The 22,723-nt window shown below is 35.8% G+C and overlaps 1 protein-coding gene across 9 annotated transcripts in view; it reads right to left on the reverse strand.

Moving 5' to 3' along the window:
- Positions 1 to 22,723, reverse strand: part of STXBP4 (syntaxin binding protein 4) — a 149,539-nt gene that overhangs the window by 26,182 nt on the left and 100,634 nt on the right. For all 9 annotated transcript variants that reach the window (XM_036223394.1, XM_036223393.1, XM_036223388.1 and 6 more), the window contains one exon: positions 12,150 to 12,207. In XM_036223394.1, the coding sequence (XP_036079287.1) occupies positions 12,150 to 12,207 (58 nt within the window). The remainder of the gene's footprint in view (positions 1 to 12,149; positions 12,208 to 22,723) is intronic.

A 22,723-nucleotide genomic window follows, 5' to 3' on the forward strand; every position in this document is an offset into this window, starting at 1 on the left:
ATGCTTTTCTGTACATTTTAAAAAAATCCTAAATACCAAAAATGCAATGATAACAGCTACCGACTAGAAAAAATCAAACTTAGGCAATAGGAGATACTGTTCTATAATTCAAGTACACACTTCACTTCTGGTCTTTTGGAAAAACATCCAGAGCCAATGCTTCTAAAACTCAGGTGACGCATGTAAAGTGCTGGCAGTGAGTATACATTCAATAAATGACCATGGCTAGCTTTATTGATAATTAGGGCTTTCTGATTTTTGTAAGAGAAACTTGGATGCTAGAATGGGGCATTTGTGTGTATACCGTTCGATTTTATGTGATAGTGAGCACAGTAACCAAAGAGCTTTGACATAATCAGTATGATGAGATAATCCCAAATTTACTGAGTTGGAGAAAATTCTAGTATTAGAAATACTTCCTCTCTGATTTGTGTGCTTGGTAATTCAACTAAGAGAGAGAATAAATCAGCCTTGTTGACTCTGTTTAATTAATAAAGACCTCATGGTTCATAAAGTGAGATGCTGCTACTTAGTATGAAAAATTTAAAGGTCTTGAAAATAAATGAGGCTGACTATGAAACAAAAAAATCTTCCGTTTTTGAACATACAGTACCTCTGGCAAATGTTCCTGCAGAGACTGCATCTGACTTGACTTGGGGAATAATCAACAGCAGTTGAGATTTGAATATCTAAATATTTAGATAACTGAATATCTAAAAAGCATACTACTACTCGCCTCTGAATAACTGCCAAATCTGTTATTGGAAAACATTAATATTTGATTTGGAAAGATGACAGTGTTGAGTTTTTTTCTTTTATAATAGTAAACTGAAAGACACATTTTAGAGCTTTTTAAATAAAAAACCTAAGAGAACATGTTTTATCTTATTAGCAAAAAAAGTAAGTGAATTATTTAAATTTTATTATACTTACTCTTCTGTTTCTTACCTCCTAGCATGCAAAATGTTTTCTTTCAAAATAAAAATATAGGCTAGCAGGTTAAGAGAAAAGTGGCTTAAAGATAAAAAAAGTGTTCCAGCTTTGTAAAAATTCATTCTTATAACCATCTGTGATGATGAAAGAGGTCTTTTTGTTAATCTTTCACTGTAGATAGCACTATTTGTATAGTATTGTAAATTTAGCAAGATTCAAAGTATTATTTGATCATGTTTAAGATAATGCTGTAGAATAATGAGCCAAAGTAATTAAGATCTGATGTTCTTGTGTGTGTGTGTGGGGGGTGGGGGGGGTAGACATATAATCTCATGTATATAACATTCAGATGAACCAGAAAACAAGAACAAATAAGAAAATATATGTTAATTTAATCTGTTTCTGACACCACTAACTTGAAAACACTGGAAAATTTTACAATTGTCCATAAACTACAAGTAGTAATGACAATAAAAGATTTATACTTAAAAAAAAATAATAATCCAATTGAAAATAAATTAGAAGGTAAGAACAAAAAGTGAATCATGTCAATAAAATTATAAAAAGTCACCAAGCCATGAGGCAGCATGTAATCTTCTCAGGTACTGATTATGAGAATGTACAGATTAGTAATAACGAAGCATCCATTCCAAATGTGTTTAAGAGAAAATTATAGGCAGTTTGTTCCCACTGATATACAAAGCATCCTCCTTCTTACATAATTTTGGAAATATACTCCTAAAGTCAAAATAAATATTTCTAATAACACATTGAGCATTTTGTAATAAGGCATTTGGAAATCGAGTGAGGTTTTGATCAAATACTAGCAGAATCCCACAAAAATTCTTTACAGTTTTGAAAACAATTTTATTTTTATTATATATTTATGGTACTTTCTATAAAAAATACATGAGCCATCTTTTGCAATTTTAAAAATCCAATTAGTCATGCACTGCTTAACGATGGGGATAAGTTCTGAGAAAGGCACTGTTAGGTGATTTTGTTATTGTGTGAACATCATAGAGTGCACTTACACACACCTAGATGGAATAGCCTACTACTCATCTTGGCTATATGATATAGTCTTATCGTTCCTAGGCTACAAGCCTATACGGCATGCTACCATACAGAACAACACGAGATCAAATCCAGCACAAGAAAACATGATGCAATCAAGAGACGCGGCAAATGTGAGATGTATGAGCCTGCTGCCGGAGTAACACCACGCAGGGTTTTAGAGCAAACCTTTATATATATATATGGAAAGAGTAAACACTAACATAATGACAAAAAGCATAGGGTAGTAAATACATAAACCAATAACATATTTTTACACCAGCATCACCACAAACACAGGAGTAATATGTTATGCTACAACATTACAGTGGCTACGACATCACTAGGTGATAGGAATTTTTTAACTCCATTATAATCTTACAGCACCACCGTCATATCCGTGGTTCATCACTGACCAAAATGTCATTACGTGGGGCATGGCTGTTATAAAAACATCTTTAGATCTCAGATATCAAATTATATTATCATACTCGAAAGCTATAGTAAAATACTTCTTATTCATAATTATATAAAAATTGCTATGAAACTAATATAAAATAATATGTAATGTTAACTGTAATTAAAAAATAAAATTAAAAAAATGCTATGTCATTAGACTTGCAAAACTAGAACACTGAAAATTCCTGAAAAAAATTTTGAAAAAGTTAATTATATTTTTTCGAAGAACATTCAGAGGCTTAGATTGTTGGCAGTTTTGTATAGAGCCAAAACATCCCAGGTTCAAAGCTGATGCAATTAATTTTTCAACAAAAGAAATTCTCCTATAGTCACAGATTATAGCTCTGGGTAACTTAAAAAATTGATGCTACTTTTGATCATGATAGCATAAAAAAATACAGAACTCAGAGAACATGTCCTGCTGATACTGGTATCTATACACTGTACTAATAGATACTAATAAACAATTACGTAGAATTTTGTAGTTGGTATATTGTTACTATACCATAGAGCTGGAGGCATCTGCCCAGGCAGAGACTACATTTCCCAGCTCCCACTAAACTACATCCTTATGTGAGCATGTGACAAGTTCCCACTGATGGAAGGTGAGATAATTGACGTTTGTGTCTTGTGGGCCAAGGCTATTTAAGAAGCTAGAGTGCCTTTTCTACTCTTAGTCCTCATCCACTAACTGAAAATAGAGGACACTAAGGCACTAGGGAATAGCAGAACCCTGAGCTAGAAGGTGCTGAGGTCTCAAAATCACCACTCAAAGGAAAAATAAGCCATCCATCAAACAGGAATTCCTGCATTGACTGGTGAGCGTTAAGACACTGAAAGGCGGCCATTTGTCACAGCAGATAGTGTCACTCTAAATCACTGTCAAGAAAGAAGAGAGTATCTCAAGATGAAGCCGAGACTACTACTTTCCCAGGAAATACATGTATAGCTTTTACACACCAAAGAGGTTGTTCTTTCTAAAATATAGAATACATGTAATAAATATATATTTTCATGCTACTTTAAATATATGTTATCAACAAAAGACTGTCAGAATGTAGATTAATGAAGCTATATTTAATTAGAATCAAGTCTGGCACGATCACTGCCTAAGTTTCTACATTAAATTCCCACTTTTGAGTAGAAGTGCATGAAATACAAAAATTGCTTTAATTTTTAACGATATTACTAAAATAGTAAGAATTATAATACAAGTTACATGGCTTCCTAAATTTACCCAATGAGTTTAATAAACATCTGATTAAATGTATTTTTCTTAATTACTCATATTTGAAATCTTAAAAAGAACCAAAATATTTGAAACATAAAATTTCAACTAATTTTATAATTATTCTAATATTATTTTTCTACCAAAGTTAAACTGACTACACTACAGATATAAAAAATATAAATATGAATATTATAATAGAGAATTGAATATCCTAAAAATCTCAAAGCAGGAAGAGACTCTGAGGATTTCTTTATGAGGTATTTTATCAGTATTATTAACTCCATAATGGATAAGTGCAAAAGCCACTTGACAGTGACTGGTCTTACATAGAAACCTTCTATTACAGTAAAAACTTATGGGATAAAAACCAAACATGCCACCGACTTTTACAGTTCTCCCATGAATTTTACATACCGATTGTTTCCAATGGTGCCACCTTGGACTCCCGAATAAATGGACTTAATTGTCTTTTAGAACTTTAGCATATTTTAAAGAAGGAAGAGAGTTATACTTATGGTCCTCATTTTATATATAAGAAAATTAATACTGAGAGAGATAAAATAGCTCACTCCAGGTCATAAAACTAGTAAGGGCCAGGATTTGGATTCAAATCTGACCTCTGAGAATTTAACCATTATGTTACACTCTTCTCAGAGGCTCTGTTGATTTCAACAACAATGGTAAGGAGGTACTGGGATTGATTAATGATCACCTGAAAAGGGGTCTTGAACTTAACGAGATGAAATAAAGTCATGTTGACTGATTAATTCAATGATCAGATTATATATCTATAGCATCTTTAAAGCACTTGCCACAAAATTCATAAAAATTTGATTACGTTTGAATAAAAAGTACTTGTGTGAAGTCTGCTTCCTCAGCAGTCTTATACTATTCACATCATGTGGCAATGAATTCTTATTATGTTTAGCTTTGCCCACTAGGCTGTTAGCTTCTGGAATGCAGGGAAATGTCCTACTCATCTTTATAGCCCCAATGTCAGGTTCACAAAAAGTGGGGGGTCAATAAATGTTTGATGCATGGAACCATTAGAAGTTTCACTAATATATTACTATTGCTATACTATTGAGTATAAAATGCTCAAAAGTGGTAACTTCGTGATCTATAATAATTTAATTATTTATAAATGATGATCAGTAAATGATTCAGATATAGGCGTATAGAAATTCAAATTTTATCAAGAAAAAAGTTTGGTTTATTCAAATAGTCTAAATAAGTCACCAAATAACCAAGACTACTAGCCCTCTCTACCAATATTCTCATATCCAAGTAACTTGAAAAGGTCTAGTCATACATTTGATAGTAGGTAATAATTGAATCATTTTGATAATTCAAACAATTTTAACTAGAGTTTATTTGCTAAACAGCTACTCAAATCCCAGGCTTTAAGTTCTAATTATTTACATTAAATAAAAGTATAAACTCAGAAAGGTGAATTTCCAAAGCACTTTACACAGTCCCAGATCTGCTTATATTACCCCAATGAAATACTAAAAAACATGCTTCATGCCTCAGTTACACCTGTCATTGATTAAGTGGGAGAAGAAAAGAGTTTAATGATGGCTGTCTAGATCTGGATGTTTTATTCATTTCAGCGGGCTTTGCCATTCTGAACAACCTCAGCCAGCTGGCTGGCCTTGCCTTTAGATGACAGTTGCTCACATAGCGCTTCATATCGCCACATCCCTTCCTAGATATTTATAGAAAATCCAGAGCAAGCGGTCTCAGGCTCCTGAGCAATGAAACCTCTCTGCTCCTCGCAGGGCTTCTGACAAACTGGAAAGTGGCATAAGTGTAGCTTTTGGCTACTGGTTCTATTTGCAGCTGTGCAAATGTTGTCATTTAAAACTCCTTCATTGGCAAATAGCAATCATATAAAACAAGGCAGGGAGGGAGAATGAACATCTGTTAATCATTCATCATATGCTAGGTATTTTGCCAGGGTTTTATACTCCTTATTTTATTTAATTCTCAAAATAATCCTGAGAGATACAAGTCACTATCCTTGCTTTTGGATGAGAAAGGGAAATACAGACAACCGAAATAACATCAATTAAACCAAGGTCACACTCAAAAGTGGTGGTACAAACATTAGAATCCAGGTCTGTCTAATACTAAAAGCCCATATAGTTTTTTCTCACCAACTGCTTCTCTAAATTGGTAATGACGGTATTCGTTCATTTGATAAATATTTATTCGCTACACATATCAGGCACTGTACTAGTAACTGGATATGCTAACTCAGTTATCACATAGATGGTTATATCCAAACTAGTGATTTCAATACCTTACAATTTATTCAGGGTTAAAACATGTTGAGGGATAAAATATTAAAAAGCTCAATATTTCCTCCTTTAAGTACTTTTTTGGTTTCTTCATTATAGTCTTGTTAAGAATGAAATGCTCAGGATTCTCATACCTGCAAAAGATAGTGAGGTGCCTACACACATTCTCCTTATCTGGTTAGGAGCATAGAAATTGCCCTGACATCTCATTAAGCTTCAGACCTTAGTAGTCTGTCAGTGGGTATTTCTTAACTCCTTAAAAATCAAAGCGGCCATTTGAGGTCTTCAGTAGGAGGGCTCCTGAAATTGTCCACTAAAGTGGAGGTTAAAATAATTCGTCACAGATTTAGGAAAAGTGAAAAACAGTAGCTTTTCATTTCCACTGCAGAAACTGTACCTTCTTCTCCATCCTCTCTCATCCCCCAATCTCTTAATTTCTAATTACATTAGAATTACCTAAGATAGACTCTACTTGCAAAATAAAGTTAAGGGGTAAGAAAACATAACCTCTAATTATTCTCTTTTGTGTTTTCTATTTTTTACTTATTTTTTTTTAAATGAGAAAACACAAACTTAAGCCTTTAATTAGCAATACTAGGCTGACAAGGACAATTTTATTCATATTAATTTATGACCCACATTCTTTCCTACCTGAGGACAACCTAATGAGATGTCCTACCCCAAGTTCAGACAATCATTGAAGAGTCATTAGTGAACTCTTCGACTGGAACGAAATGAGAAATCTATGCCTACTAGAAATCAGTTATCCTCTGGGGTCATAAAAGCAAAGCTCTTATATACTGAATATTTGGGGTGGGGGGAGGTTGTCATTGTTTATTTTGCTATTCCAGCCTACTATATGCATTATTACCGTTCATCCTGGCAGAGTTCCTGTGTTAGCACTATGCTCTAGAAGACCAAAGATTGCAGAGATGTGGCATGTGTCCTACATGTCTAGTCCCCCCTCCCTCCCTCTGCACTCATAGCAGACATCTCTAATCAATCAAGGCACACATCGGTGAGGTTGAATAAGGCCTTGGAATTCTTAACAAAACTGTACTTGAGACAGTAAGTTGAACTCTATTTGCCTTTTCTGCTCTAGACAGAAACTTTGTTTTCATTCAGAAATCACAGACTCCCCACAGTCCACTGATATGCATCTGTAATGTTTTAAGTATAATCCGTCCCATGAAATGGAATATAGGTTTTATAGCATGAAGAGCAATATCTTAGATTTTAGAATCAGATATAAAGGCATATCAACAACAACAACAAAAGGTATGGAGAATTATAAGCCAAGTTTAAGGAACTTTTAAAAACAAATGATTATACCTGTTTGAAAGGTCACCAAAGTAAAATCGAATGTTTGAGGCAAGTATCTGACACTGAGAATTTTATACTGTTTATATAGTTTCCACACATTATACACGAAGCAGCACCATGGTAGGCATCCTCTAAGGCAGTTCCCAGTGACCCTCACCTTCTGGCATTCACGCCCTTGTATAATTGCTATCTATAGTGTACCAGGGTTGGTCAGCACGACCCATAGCATACGGCAGAAGTGATGGTATGTCACTCATTTCTAAGATTGCTTATAAAAAACACTGCAGCTTTTGTCTTGATGTTTTTCTCATACTTTTTCTCTTGTCCCTTGCTTTGGGGGAAGCTGGCTGTAATGTTGCGAGTAGTCCTATTGACCTACAGAGAAAGGTCCACGCCGTGGTGAGGAAATGAAGCCTCCTACCAACAGCCACATGTGTGAGCGTGGAGCAAATACGCCAATCCCACTAAGCCACTCTTCAATTCCCAGCTCTGGCTAACAGCATGACTGCAACTTTATGAGAAACCCAGAGAGAGAACCAGAATGATCTAGCAAAATTACACCTGGATTCTCAACCCTCTGAGACTGAATGAGAAAATAAATATTTATTGTTTTAAGTTGTAAAACTTTGGGGAAATTTATTATGCAGCAATAGAAAATTAATACAATTATGATCACTAATCATAATAAATCTGAATCTTCAATAAAAAATAAAAGAGTACAATAAAAGCGATGTGGCAGCAATGCCCAATTTGCAATATTTAAATTCACTTTACTATCAAACATAACTCACATAACAATTCTGTCAAATTATATAACATACATATAAAGTACATGAACTTTTAGAATGGAATCGTACTGAAGACTACTATAAACCTGGAATAGTATACAACTTCAAAGGGAAGATGAGAAGTTGGGCAGAAAAATGGCCAAGTTAATTAGATAATTTCATTATAGCACCATCAAGATAATGACATTTTGTCATTAAGTTTAAGAATGCTGCAACTTTCTCTCTAAGGAGAAAATAAAAGTTTTCCCTTGAATGCCTATATATATATATATATATATATATATATATATATATAATTAGAGAGAGAGAGAGACAATACACACACACACACACATATATATCAAATGAGCAAACCCTGCCTATATGCATTATGTACATACATGTATCGGTATATACACAGAGACATACATGTTTTTAGTTCTATGAAACACTCTAGCAATGCCAACATTTTGAATAAATTTGTTTATACCAGGTAAAATACTTTCTTCTCCTGCATCAGAACTTAAATAGATAACTACAAAGTATTAATAGCTGTGCAATGGACATGTGGATAGGAATACTCAATGAGGACTATTTCCATCTGAGCATTCTTAGGACAGCACCGACAGCTATTTCCTTGCCTGAGGCTTGGCTTCCATCAGATGTAACAACTCAATTTCTGGGAAGACAGTGACAGACGTCAATCTCAAGGAAAAGATTATATGCATACAGACCATCATCTCCTCCGGTGTTCCGGAAGGGTGATTTCAATCATTGTTCTTTTTAAGTAAAGGTGAGAGAAGCAATGACCTGAGTTCATTACTTGATATTTCTTGCCTCCAAAGTATATTTACCTGGTAAATGAACCACTCCTACCTCAAAAACTAACACGGGCTATCCAGGCTCAAATTTTGGTTGGGGTAGTAGAAGAATAAAGATTAGAAAACAGATCAAAAAGCTAAAAAACAAAAGCAAAGTTCCAAGAAAGACATATAGTGGATGTTTGCTTATCTGGCAACATCACCTATCTGAATGCAGCTAAGAGCAATGAAGTAACCCCCATCAAAATGTTAAGAGTGAGGGGAGGGAGTGAGGAAGGCTTGCCTTTGCTAAAAGTGTCTTTTTTGGGGGTCAGGTGCTATGTTCTTTTGATATATAAGCTTGATCATTCTAGACAAGAACCCTATGAAGTACTAATATTCTTCCCATTCTATAAATGTGAAAATTAAAGCTCAGAGAGGTTAAGTACACGTGTTCAAGGTCGTTCTATGGATATGTGTCCAGCTAGTCTATGAAGACACCAGCATTTGAACCCAAGTTTCCCCAAATCCAAGGCCCATGTTCTTCTTTCCCCCAACCCCTGGGCCATGAACTGGTACTGGTCTGTGGCATATTAGGTACCCAGCCACATAGCAGGAGGTAAGCAGTGAGTGAGTGAGTGAAGCCTCATCTGTATTTGTAGCCATTATCATCACTACCTGAGCTCCACTTCAGATAATCAGGCATTAGATTCTCACAGGAGCACCGGTTCCTGGAACTAAAAAGGCTGGGAACCGCTGCCCCTTACCACATGGCCTTTCTGATATCAAATCCACCCGTACCAGAACTTATGTACCTGATTCACATACAAGTCCATGTACAACACACTCAAGGGTTATTTACAAGCAATTCAAATAAGTCTGATTTTCTGGTGACCTGTCCTCCTCCTAGGGAAGAGGGTGAAGTGTGTAGAGGATAAAAACGAAAAATAGGGATGAGGGGATGGACAGGCACGTTGAGAGCAGAGAGACGACAGCTGTGCCTGTATTCTAGCTTATGCAGCTTAATATCCCTCTGCAGAACTCACTGTATTATGTATAAGATTGGTGCTTGCAATGATTTGTTTTTGTTCAGTGGCCATGCTGTAAGAAGGCAGGGAACTATGTAACACTTATTAATAAGACTTTTATCAAGAACGATTAGGCCAAAATAGGCACTGGTGCTTGAAAAGGGTTAATTTCTAGCGGAAAACAAAAAACAAACAAAAATAAACAACAACAACAACAAAAACAACTCATGTTAAGCACCCTATTCCTTCATGAGGATGGGTAAAGGAAGCACTTATTTTTACTAGTTGACCTTTACTAATATCCAGTAGATAACGACTTATTCTTAGAACTGTTTCTATTTTGTTATTTTAAAATGGATAAGGTATAGAGCTCTACCTAAATTAAGATCTATTTAAAATATCTTTTTTGTAACGTGTAAATCTATTATATTAAAATAAGGTGGTGAAGGTGGTGCAGTGTATGTGTGTGTGTGTGTGTGTGTGTGTGTGTGTGTGTGTGTGCTGGGGGTCACTCTGGAGCCAGACGACCCTGGGTCTGTATCTTGACTCTGAAATTTTACTACTGTGTGGCCTTGACAAATTTAATCTCTTTTCCACATAGTTTTTCCAACTGTAATAGTGAGACAATGATACCTATCACTGTCCTTTGGGAAACAAATCTACCTTATGTCTTTTCTGCTTTTGTTATGAGTCGAGATTAAGGTCAAAGAAAGGAATTGATGGGCTTCTAAAAACACACCCTAAGGAATACATTTTCTACAACTAGAGTGGTCTCTTTCTATTCCTTCCACAGGGACTACCGGTTAGATCTTAAGGTAGTCAAAGGACTTATTTAGTCCTTCTCTTCTTTCCTCTCCTTGGATGGTATTCTCCCTTATAGGGGGAGCCCAGCCCAAGGCTATTCCTTTTCTGTGGTAGTCAGTGATTGTGCCTTTAGTATCCTTTCCTCAGATAACGTCAGGCTCTGACACTTACCTTTGGGTTGGGGTATAGTAACAGATGGCTAAAGCTAAGCTTAGGTTAAGGAGTTCTCCACAGGGTCCAGACGCATTTACTGACATTTTACAAAGGCCTTTGGATTCAGAACCCTAGTTAGTAATAAATGCTAGTTTGCCTTTCTTGATAGGGCATTTATTTTGGACACCTTCTGGGAGATAGATACAGCCTAGGGCAGGAAGCAGCTCACCACCACCATAATACCATCCTAACAAGAGCTGAGTGATGCCCACTTTCCATACTGTTAAGAGGCTTTAATGATATGACGCATAGAAAAATATGCCTAATATATGCTTGGCTATTCGACACCAGCTAGTGCTCAATAAATGTTCCCCTGCCCTAATATTTTTTCCCTTAGTCATTACAAAGTTAATATGAGAAAGAAACCCAATGCAAATTTGAATGTGGTTTTTCATTTTCCTGCCGCCCCTACAGCACAGCGATTCAATCTGCTGGGAACTAAACAGTTAACACAGCACACAGAGTGCAGTTTCTCTTTCAGAAGAGTTATAACTGAAGAAGTGAACAGTACGGTACTAAATGTAATCTATGCATGGAATTCCTGGGCCTTCTGCTCTGAAAGTCCTGATCTCCTTCACATGTTATAAACTATACTTTTGCTTTATTAATTACTTTTTTGCTGGAGACCACAAGAAAAAAAAATACATCACAACAATACTTTGACAGTTTACCCCCAGTTTTTCCTTAAATCTTTTCAAATATGAAGCTTTTAGATTCTCAGTGTTTTTAATGGCGGCATGATTTTTCATGTTTTCCCCCCCCACCATAACAGTTTCCCCATATTGTAAATTTATGAGTATTTATTGGGCATCTAGTGTACTCAAAAAATAAATCAGAGGAATGAACTGTGTACATTGTAAAGCATTAAAAATGTTGATTATTATTAGTATTATTAAGCAGTTTTAAGTGGATTTTTCATTAGGTTAACTTTCATAAATCTTAATACTTTCAGTTAGAAGTGAATACAGGCAGTCAATATTTAAGCTCAAATGATGGTCCTGTTCTAATTTTTTGATGTTTCCCTTGAAATTATTACAGATATTCCTCCCCCCAAAACGATATCTGATATTAGCATTTAAATCACATGAAATGAAAATGGTGAGGCTTCATTTCTTGTTTCTAATTTTTGTAACCTCCAAAAGTGTTTCTTGGTTTTGCTGATTATTCTGCAACTTCCAGGTTCTCTCCAGATGTGAAAAAATTGCTTACTTGGTTGAGATGCTTGTACTTACTTGATGAAGTACTTGATTCCATCTGCTGTGTAAGCTTCCTCCCACCCGTAAGGTAGATCTAGAATGAAAGGAAACCAAAAATACATTTAATAAGATGATAAAGATAACTTTATTTCTGGACACAAACTTCCCACATCTTTACAATTATTTGAGTACATTTCTTGTACAAAAATAATTTTCTAGAAAGGAGGAATTGAAACAATTCAGATGCACTCTCTTCCCAGCATCTTTAGAATACAACAAATAAGTCCTGAACAGTTAACGATCTGCTTTAGTTGCAGTAACTGGATTATGACTCGTCATTTACATGTGATGAGCATTTTTGTCAGCAGGATTCAAGCAGAAATTTTTGGTGCAGGGGATGGTTTTTGCCTGGAGGCAAAGGAGGGACAAGATGGCCTCTGCTTGTCTATTCTGGCTCATTTTCTTTAATTGGCTGCCTTTACATTCTTTCCCTCAGTCTCACTGGGAATGGTGCATGAGTGCCAGATCAGCACGGGTTCGAAAGTAGCTTTTGGACAATGCAAAATTCCTTATAACGTTCAAAAGTTTACAAAGTGATTTACAAGAGACCACAGTATTATATTTTGTCAGTTAAGAATTCTGTGCACTAAATATAAATGGACAAACAATTTTCTAGACGCAGCTTCCATTTCTGTAATGGGATTGAAAATACCTATAAAGAAATACAGATTGAAGTAAGCAAGCAATTATTTGGCCATATTTCTGCAAATGGGTAAGTTTTTGTCCTCATCACACCAAGAAAACAGGCCCATACTGAGGCAGCCACATTCTCTTATATTCCAATTAGAACACCCTAGAACACATGGTTTCTATCCCTCCACTCCATCCCTGAGTACAGCTAAGGATTTTAACTAACCTTTGGGATCAGTCCTTTGATATTGGCTTATCATTTGGTCCTTTGATGGGTACAAGATAGATAAACACACTACAGGACAGATTCCATGACTCAGGTAGCCTACTTCTTTAGAAAGCTACTGAGCTATAACAATAAACCACTGACTTCCATCTACCCAAGTGCCAGCAAGAGGCAGGGCTAGTATTCAGGGATGGTAACTATTTATATGAAATAAAACCTTACTCTATCACCATTTGCTTTTTAGAGAACATCTTCTGAGAAGAGCTCTAAGGATGTTGTTTTTATAATTAAGGAAAACAAAACAAGCTTTATTTTATATTTATCTCCAGTCTTTTAACAGAGGTTGTATACAATAAGGCTCTTGTCAAAAATTCGTAACTATTACCTACATAGATTCACGCAGGCCACCTAGGAGTTTCTTTTCTCTCTTAATGAATAAATGTTCCTGTTTTAATTAGAAAATAAGCACATCTGAGAATTTAGCATAAACAACTGGCTGGCTTCTTCAAAGCCCTGACATGACCCTATGTACACCTCCGCAGGTGCCACTGTCAGCGTGTGCTCAGTCACACAGACCATGACAAACTGCTGCCACCGCCCCACTTTAGGCAGATTTATTTCCCTTCTTCACATTTTATGAGTCTTTGTTACAGATCACTTCATTCATCACTGACAAGCCCCTCACCTGCAAGGACAAATCTGATGACTGTGCATAAAAACCTTGTTTTCATGATGAAAATATCCAGAAATACCAGGATTTCTGATCAGTAAGGCAAAGACAGCTCAAAGTCAAGTCAGAAGTCACTCTAATCTAAGGCTTTTGTCTAAATAATTTGTCTGTCCAGTAGAATGATATCTATATTTCTAATTTCTTAAATCATATATTTTAATGAAAAGGAGAAAAAATGTATACTTTAAATATAGTATCTTTCAACCCACAGGATCATTTAAAAACAGAGATTGACATTGCAATCCCACATCCTTTATGCCATCAGAAGAGAATTCCTGCCCTGATCCCTTTCTTAAAATTATTAAACAAGGATAACCTTACAACAGATTTATTAAAAATACCAATTCATAGCCGTTTAAGTCAAATAGTTCTTCGATGACTGTAGCCATTAAGATATTCCTGTGTATTAAATAATATGTATAGCTTATTTTAGGATAAATTCTCTGTTCTGAAAAAATAAGCATTTCTTTTTAGAAGACTGAATGGTTTCTTCCTTTTTCATGTAGTTAATATAATCTATAAAAAACAGACTTGGAGACTAAATTGATAGTAACTATCAGTGATAGTTCAGTAATAAAAAACATAATCAATGGCCTATTATAACTGAAAAACACAATATATTGATATATCAAATAGCCTACTTCATATAAAAAGAGCACTCTGATTTCCACAAGCTTATATAATTATGATGGACCCAGTTTTCTATTGCTAAAGGTTTTCTTTTCTTCACAATAAGTAATTTGAGTATAATTATAATAACATATTATCTAAATACTCTTTAATAATCGTTATTGTTTCAAGGCATTAAAATTTTTCTATATTCCCCGTATCTTTATAGTTACAAATACGTAATGCTTCTATTTTTCCTTTTCTTTTCATATTTGTTTTACAATTGTTATGACAACTCTAATAACTTGAAATTGTTTCTGATTGGAAGTGTTTGTCTACGAACTCTCACATAACATTCTTTCCATCAGAGATCATATGTTTCTAATCAACCACTTCATGGTGATGACTCCCAAATTTTCCTGAGTATCTTGCCAAATAAGAATATCATACATATTCAACTTCGAATACTGGCTGTCACCTAAAACTCACATATCTCAAACAAACTTATCACATTTCCATACAAAATAGTTCCCTTCCAGTTTCTCAGTCTACTTATGTACCAAGATTCTCTTTGTCATATTTGGCCTATTCATTAAATATTTATTGATCATTTATTATGTGTTCAGCATTTCACTTAGCAGTCAATATACAATGATGAACAAATAAACATGGATCTTGATCTTATGTAGCTTTAAAAAATAATCATAAATAAATACAACACTGAAAATAAAAATAAGTATGATGAAGAAAAAGTATTGAATGCTATGCAAGACTAACTCACAAAAGACAAAAAAGCTAAAGTCCCTAATACGTAAAGAACTCCTACACTTACTAAGAAAAAAGTCAATGACAAAAAGAAGTCTTTGGAACTCATGGAACATTCAGGACACAGGACACGAATGCACCTAAACATATGAAATATGCTTAACTTCACTCTTAATAAAAGAAATACCAATTAAATTATTATGAGATTTCATGTTCATGCTAGCAAAGATGAAGAAGTAGTTTAATAAAAGACACAGTATTGAGGGTGTGAGAAGGCATTCTCATACTGATGGAAGAATAAATTGATAATAGACTTATGAGTTGACACTATCTTAAATCTCAAATGTTAATGATAACCGTTGACATTTATTGAGTTGTTATGTGCTAGACACCGTTCTAAGCTCTATATATGTACCAACTCACTAAGCCTCACAACAATCTTGAGTGGTACTGTTATTACCCCTATTTACAAATGAGGGAAAGGCCAAATCACTGCCCAAGGTTATACAGCTGGCAGGTGATAAAGCCTAGATGCTTAAGCACAATGCTGATCTGTCTTCATGTATCGTTTAATCCAGAAATTCTTCTAGCAATTTATCCTATAGATATGCTTTATATGTAAGATTATTAGTTATAAAAACAAAAGGCCAGAATTAATCTAAATAATCACCAAGTGGGGTTGATTAAATTAAAACAATATATCTGGACAACGGGCTATTGCCCAGCTATTGAAAAGAATGAAGTAGTAATCTATGCACCAGTTTGGATGGGAGGGGAGGTGCAGTATCAAGGCAGGCTCTCTGGAGGAGCTGGAAGTATGCAGGTACAGACAAGGGGAAGAACACTGTAGGTTGAGTGAACAGTGTTTGTGCAAAGGTCTGGGATGGGGAAGAGCTTGGCACAATTGAGGACTTGAGAGAACACAGTGAGGGAGGGAGGGGGAGAGTGATATAAGATTTGGCTAGAGAGACAGCAAATATGACTATGCAGGGTTTTGCAGGCCGTGTTAAAAATTGTTTGAAAGTTTCTTAAAAAGGAAGCAGGAGATCTGCTCTTCTTTAAGACGAAGAAAACTGCAAGAGAATGTTGCCTCCACCATATGTGGGGAAAAGCTGCACAGCTTTAAAAGAAATAAATTCTTTGGAGTTCCTCAGGGGCTGGGTTCCTCACCTGAGCTGACTATCAGGTGAACTGAATTCCAAAGGGTGATGAGCCCCTCTGAAGAAAGATGGGGCATACGAACTCTTTCTCTCTTGGTAGAGCAAAGGAAGAAGAGGTGTTGCCATATAGGTGGGTAAGAGGAAAACACTTAATAAATCAACAAATTTGTAAAGCCCAATTATGGGGTAACATGATAGTTCAGTATACCTGTAGCCCTTGCTCTCCCTAAATAGCTCTTTGTTCATGAGAAAGATTGGGGGTGAGGAGGAGACCTGAGAGAGCCCCACGGGTGGTGCAGGCTCATGCGAGACCTGCAAAACTTTGAGGGTGGAGCAGCCATACCATCCATGCTCTGGACCCTGCACGAGTACAAGGTGGTGATTCCAGGGAGACAGAATAAAACCTGGAGATGCCCCGAGCTCTCCTCTGATATAAAGTAATAGCTGGCTGCTGCTGTGGGAGAAACAAGAGATTCCACACCGGGACAGGGCTCTGAGTGACGTGAGGCAAAAGTCATCTGTTCCTGGGGGAGGTGCAACAAATCATCACATTCCTAATCCCTGCCATGACTCCAGCAAAATCTTCTTTGTCTTGGGGTGCGAGAGTTGGCAAGGAAACCTAATGTATTCACCCTGCACTAAGTCATTGAAGAGATGAGGGCAGGATACCTTTCAAATCCAGAGTCCTGCACTGATACAAAGCAGACTTTGACTAACCCACTTGAGCACTGAGTAGGAGACAGGGTTGTACGTCACTGAGAAGGGATAGGAAGGCTGTGAAAATCCCACCACGGAGACTCAGGTGCACAGGGCCTGCCTAAACCAGAGACTACAGTAGGAAAACCAAGAGTCTTTCCCCTACCCTCCACTCCTCACTTCCACCACTAACCCTGCACTGCAAAAAAGCAATAGCCATCTACTTCTCGATGAGGACACGAGAGCAGATATTAAAAATACCCTGTGCTGTAGGAGCGGAGAGCCTGCTGCCAGCTAAGGATGGAGCTGGAATACTGAGAAAAACCTGTAGTACTAGTGACCTCACAGAGGCACAAGAAGAGCTGCAGACAAACCCTGGATGTATGTAAAGTCTGTGGTGAACTCTAGAAACAAAACACATACCCAGCTCACCTACAAATGAGACTGAATAATCCCCACATGCTAAAGGCCTGACAGAGAAGAGATAGACCCATTTCTGGGTTTAAATAATATTTGTCTCAGTCTCTATAGTTGGGTACCTTCAATGTCTGATATTCAATCTAAATCATGATAGAGAGAGAAACTAAGAGAAAAAAATCCATTACCAAAAGATAAAACCACCAACAAAACCAGATCCAGAGACAGATAAAATACTGAACTTTAAAATAATTCAGATTATACATAAATATCTAGTGGAATCTAGTGATTATAGTTGTATAGCTGTAGCAATGCTCATTACTTGTGTACACTCTGTCGAAGGTGGGTGATTGAGCTTGTTGAAGTTTGGAGTTTTGCTAAATGCTGTGATAGAAGGAAAAAGGGCCAAGTGAATTGAGGGAATGTGTATGAGAGACTGGGATAACGGACCCTAGACTTCAAGGTGAATGAGAAGGCAAGTAAAAACAACAATGGGAGACAAGAGGAGATCTTATTGAGGACAATACACCTGTGATGAGCTTGAAAAGTGGGAGGGTTGAGTGGGAGATTTGGGAGTTTGAACCACTTTCTGTTGCTGCCAAGGTTTACGGCAGGAATGGTAAAGTGGAAATAAATCATTGGACAAAAAGAACTGAAAGGTAAAGGTTCACATCAATGAAGGCAGATGCTGGGTTGGGGAGAAATCTGGAGAATGAAAATTCTAAGAATAAAATAAAAAAAGACAACACTATCAATCACAGACACAGCTCTAACAGAGCCAAATTTATTTGAAAAACACTTGCTAGTGTAATTGTTATAAAAATTCAAATACATTTAACTTTTCGCATCTGATATCTTGCGTGGAAGAAAAGGAGGAGAAGACAGAGGGGTGGGGGAAGGAACAGGGGAGAGAGAGACAAAGAAAAAAGAGTCCTCTAACTTAACAAAGCTTCACTAAGTAATGTAAAATTCATCATATTGTGGAATTTTCACGTGATTTGCAATGAGAAAATCTGAATCTATATGTAATGTTCCTCAATTACAAGTTGAATAACCATAGGAAAGTAATAATCTTCTGGAGACTCTATATAGCAGTGATAATAGCAGTCATCTTGCCTAGCTTATAGAGTTATCATGAGACTCTTATTAGATGATATATTACTATTCAGTGATATCCAAAAGGAAACCATTATTATTCATAATAATAAAAAGAACAGTTCCTTCTTCATCACTTATGGTTCTAGGGATATAATTTGGATGCTTAATGTAGGAAAAGTATTTAAATTATCTAGAGGGGAAATCTTTATTAATGTGTAGTTATATTTCTTACAATCTTCTCCTCCATACAGAAAATTAGTTTCTATTTCACTCATGATATCATTCAGCAAAAGAAGCTAATAGGACTCGCTGACCCTCACTGAACAGTATGATGGTAAATGTTTACCAACAGCTCTTGAGAGAGGGAGCCCTAATTTGTAGCATTTGCTGATCTCCATGGTGTAAATACTCCTACCATGGCTGACCTCAGCCTACTCATATAATGTCACAGTATAGAGTTGGGAAGAAATGGGCAGTAGTAGATCATGATATAGTAATCCCAGATATAACGGACATAAATAAACTCAAGAACAAAAGATAATAGTAAAATATAGGGAAATAAATAGTAAGTGGTGAGTTTAGACTATTTATTACTTTTTCTTTTAATATAATTTAATTTTTAGTTTGAACATTTCAATTTTTAATGACTGTTTGACGATCAGCTCACAAACTTCTTGCAAGCCTGTAGTAGCCAGTTCCAACACAACCACTATTGAAGCCACATTTAGCTTCTTGGTTCTAATACACAGAACGCTCCAAAAATCAAAAGAAAAAAGACATCATTTTGTCCTATGAGTGGTTAAATGAAACAGTCATCAGCCTTTAATGACGTGGAGAATCACTGTCCTAACTGCAAACTATTCATCAAATCTTTACATAGAGTTTTCTATGTGCTTAACATTCTTCTAGGTATTTTATTAATGTAACCCACTGTATCTTCATCACGGCCATTTGAGATAGGTACTATCAACCTCGTTTGACAGAGAGGAAACAGTTTGAGTAACTTGCTCTCCGTCACACTGCTCATAAAGGGTGCGGCGCAACCTGAACACAAGCAGCCTGGTGCCGCATCCTACGCTGTCAGCCACTGTCATGCTGCTTCCATCTCCCTAGCTCCCGCTTGCGTTGCTGACAATCAGTATTTTAAAACAGTCAAGAAATACTTTTGCCTAACTTTTTCAAGAACAAAAAAAAAAAAAAAAGAAAAGAAAAAAGAAAAATCTCCCAACACCTCAATTTCTGCATTACCCCAGGGAAATGTTCTTTTGAAAAGAACTAATTTTTAGGCTTGAACACAAAGCAGTCTATTTTAGAGACATCTTATGTTAGATTTATGATTGTACAAGTTAATTTGTAGGTCTGAACTACCATGCCAATTTAAAAAGTACTAGCTAATTTTCCTATGAAAAAAGAATCTATTATACTGAGAGACGGTTGTAACCTATAAATAACCAAATAATGCAGTATTTTAAATATAAAAATAATTTCTAAGAACATAATTTTTAAATTATATAGATTTCCGGAATTGTGTTTTAAATGTGCATTAAAATTAGACTTGCATAAATGCTGTATTAACAGACATACTTTTAGATCTATAGCTTGATGTTTTACACATAGCTACATAGTATCGTCATTTGAATGAGCAAAAAGAAAAAAAAAGCAAATGAAATATATAATGTAGGAAGATTTTATGTTTTTATATTTTCTCTCGAATTCAGAAGTTAAAATATTGACATAATTAGATGTAATTTCTAGTTAGAAGTCACTCAATGAGCTAGTAAAAAGCTGTAATATATTAAAGGAGAATGACACAGTAAAAATATTCCTATAGGTATATGGTGGTTCATGGTCTTTATCTTGTTGTCATTATTTTTGGGCAAATATTACACTAATACTCATTTAAGAGGGGGAAAAACTAATATTCATTTTCTACAGTTCTCAACAGATCGAAAACAGTATTTTTACTGTTTTACACCCATTTAAAATTGAACTATGATATCCAGAAGTTTGAGAAGCTAGCTTAAATGTTCTTATGTACTGCTTACTCTCATCTCATGACCCAGACTGAAGATGAGAATGTAGGATTTCATTGGCAGTTGTCTCTGGGCAGTTATATGATGCTGGGGGAATGATCTGGTTTAGATTTGTTTTGCTTAAAATCAATAACATACAATGGATTTCATTCTGTGCACTAATATCACTCAACATAAAACTGCCGAAGCTTCTCACTAGAGTGCGAGATCTCTCTCTCTGCATAATCAGCCTAGAGATGATTTTGTGTGTGTGTGTGTGTTTCCTAATCCCTTTTAGTGTACAAAAATAAAAAGGACTTCTGTAATGCACTGCTGTTATTATAATTACAAGGATAATAAGGAGTCAGCGGTTGCTGAACATGAATTAAAGGACCTATTAGAAGGGTGAAAATGAATTGCACCTTCTCTTTTCTACTCTGCTCAGAGGAACTGATTTAGTAACAGTACAGTTGCTGTCAAGCAAGCTTGATTTCCACTGGTTAGAACAGCAGCGGTGTGTTGGGTAGTCCAAAATGAACACTACTATTTGCCTGTAACTAATGGGTTCCTAAAAGTAATAAGTGGTCAGATTTGATCTAAGAAATAGGAGTGGCAACTTGTTAACCAGGTCAAAATGCTAGATTCAAACTGACAAAGAAATTAGTACATCTCTTAAGGTTATTTCATGAATATCTCTATGGAATGTCATTAGCTTTTTCAACCTTCCAATCTGATTTCTCTGTCTTTGATTTCTAGACTCAGAATTATTGGGCTTAAGTGATTAGGTCAGGCCCATCAAGATAATCTTCCTGTCTTAATATCAATTAATTATATATGAACAATCTCTTCATAGCAGCACCTAGATTATTATTTGGTTGTTTAACTGGTAGAAGGTAAGTGTGCACCAGGGGTCAGAAATTTGGGGGCTACCTTAGAATTCTGCCTACAACAATGCTCATATTTATTTATTTCATGTAATGCCTAATTTAGAGGTGGGACAATTTTTTTTTTTTTTGCCCCTTAGAAGGGAAATGTCACTGACAAAAATATATTAAGGGCCATATACAAATAAAAAGAACTTTGTAACTAATTTTGGTTTTTTAAAGAGTTGTATAAAATATTGAAGTAATCAACAATTTAAATTAGACACGGAATTATAACCCCCCCCCACCAATAAATCTAGAAAACTAAAAAACAGTTTACATTTCATTCTGTGGTCTGAGAGAGAATGTAATAAAAAGGAGAAAGGGGAAGAAAAAAAGAAGGAAGCAAGCAAGGGACTGAGAGGCCAGAAAGTAGGAAAACATGAAAAAGATTAAAAAATACTTACTGCTCTTAACTAAACTGGCTTTGAAATCTTTTGGCTCTGTGTATAATTATAGAGCATATTTCTTTAAAAGGGGGAGAGAGAGAATACATAAAAGGGGTTGTGGGGGCTTAAATTTGGGCACTGTAAAGCTGGGCAGGTAAAGTGGCCTTGGAGATGGTGGACTCAAATCCTCAGACCCCATCTCTCAATTTGATTTGGAATTTCAGCCAAGCTACCCCTGAGACAGCTGGTCAAAATCTTCCTCATACACGTCCAGCTCAGTAACCTCCCGGACATTACCGGCAAAGTCTCTGGCTCCTGACCTCCACAGACCATGGATTTATCAGGAACTTCACTCAACACTTTTTCTACTCACATATGTTGAGTGCCCACTATCCTAAGCCTGGGAGAATAGTGACCAGATCCAGAACGTTGCCTCACACTCAAGAAATAGTTGTTGACTGACTGTAGAAATTTGCCTCCTATGAAGGCTGATGGTTTAGCGAATCCTGCACATATCTCAAATTTTACTGTTGTTATAAGGTCTTTGTACTCACCAGGGGAACTTTCTTACAAATATTTGTACAACTGTTATTTGTGGATTTTGACAACAGGATAGTAGAGGACCAACAGACATGCAGCTTTAGAAATGCTGTCACAGACCAGATAAAATTAAGTCAAGCTCATTTATGTTTCCTACCCTGAGGATAAATCATGCAATTCTACACATCACTAGGCCTTAATGATGTAGCATTTTGCTATTAACATTCTTGTCTTTTAAAAAAAAATTATCTTAATCGCAAAAATTTATTTAGGATCTCATGCTATTTTCAGGTAAAATTTTAAAAAATAAAAAACAAAATTTCTTTCAGATATTTGTCTTTAAGATTTGTTTGAA

This window comes from Rousettus aegyptiacus, unplaced genomic scaffold (assembly GCF_014176215.1).
Source record: "Rousettus aegyptiacus isolate mRouAeg1 unplaced genomic scaffold, mRouAeg1.p scaffold_m13_p_6, whole genome shotgun sequence".
Classification (NCBI taxonomy): Eukaryota; Metazoa; Chordata; class Mammalia; order Chiroptera; family Pteropodidae; genus Rousettus; species Rousettus aegyptiacus.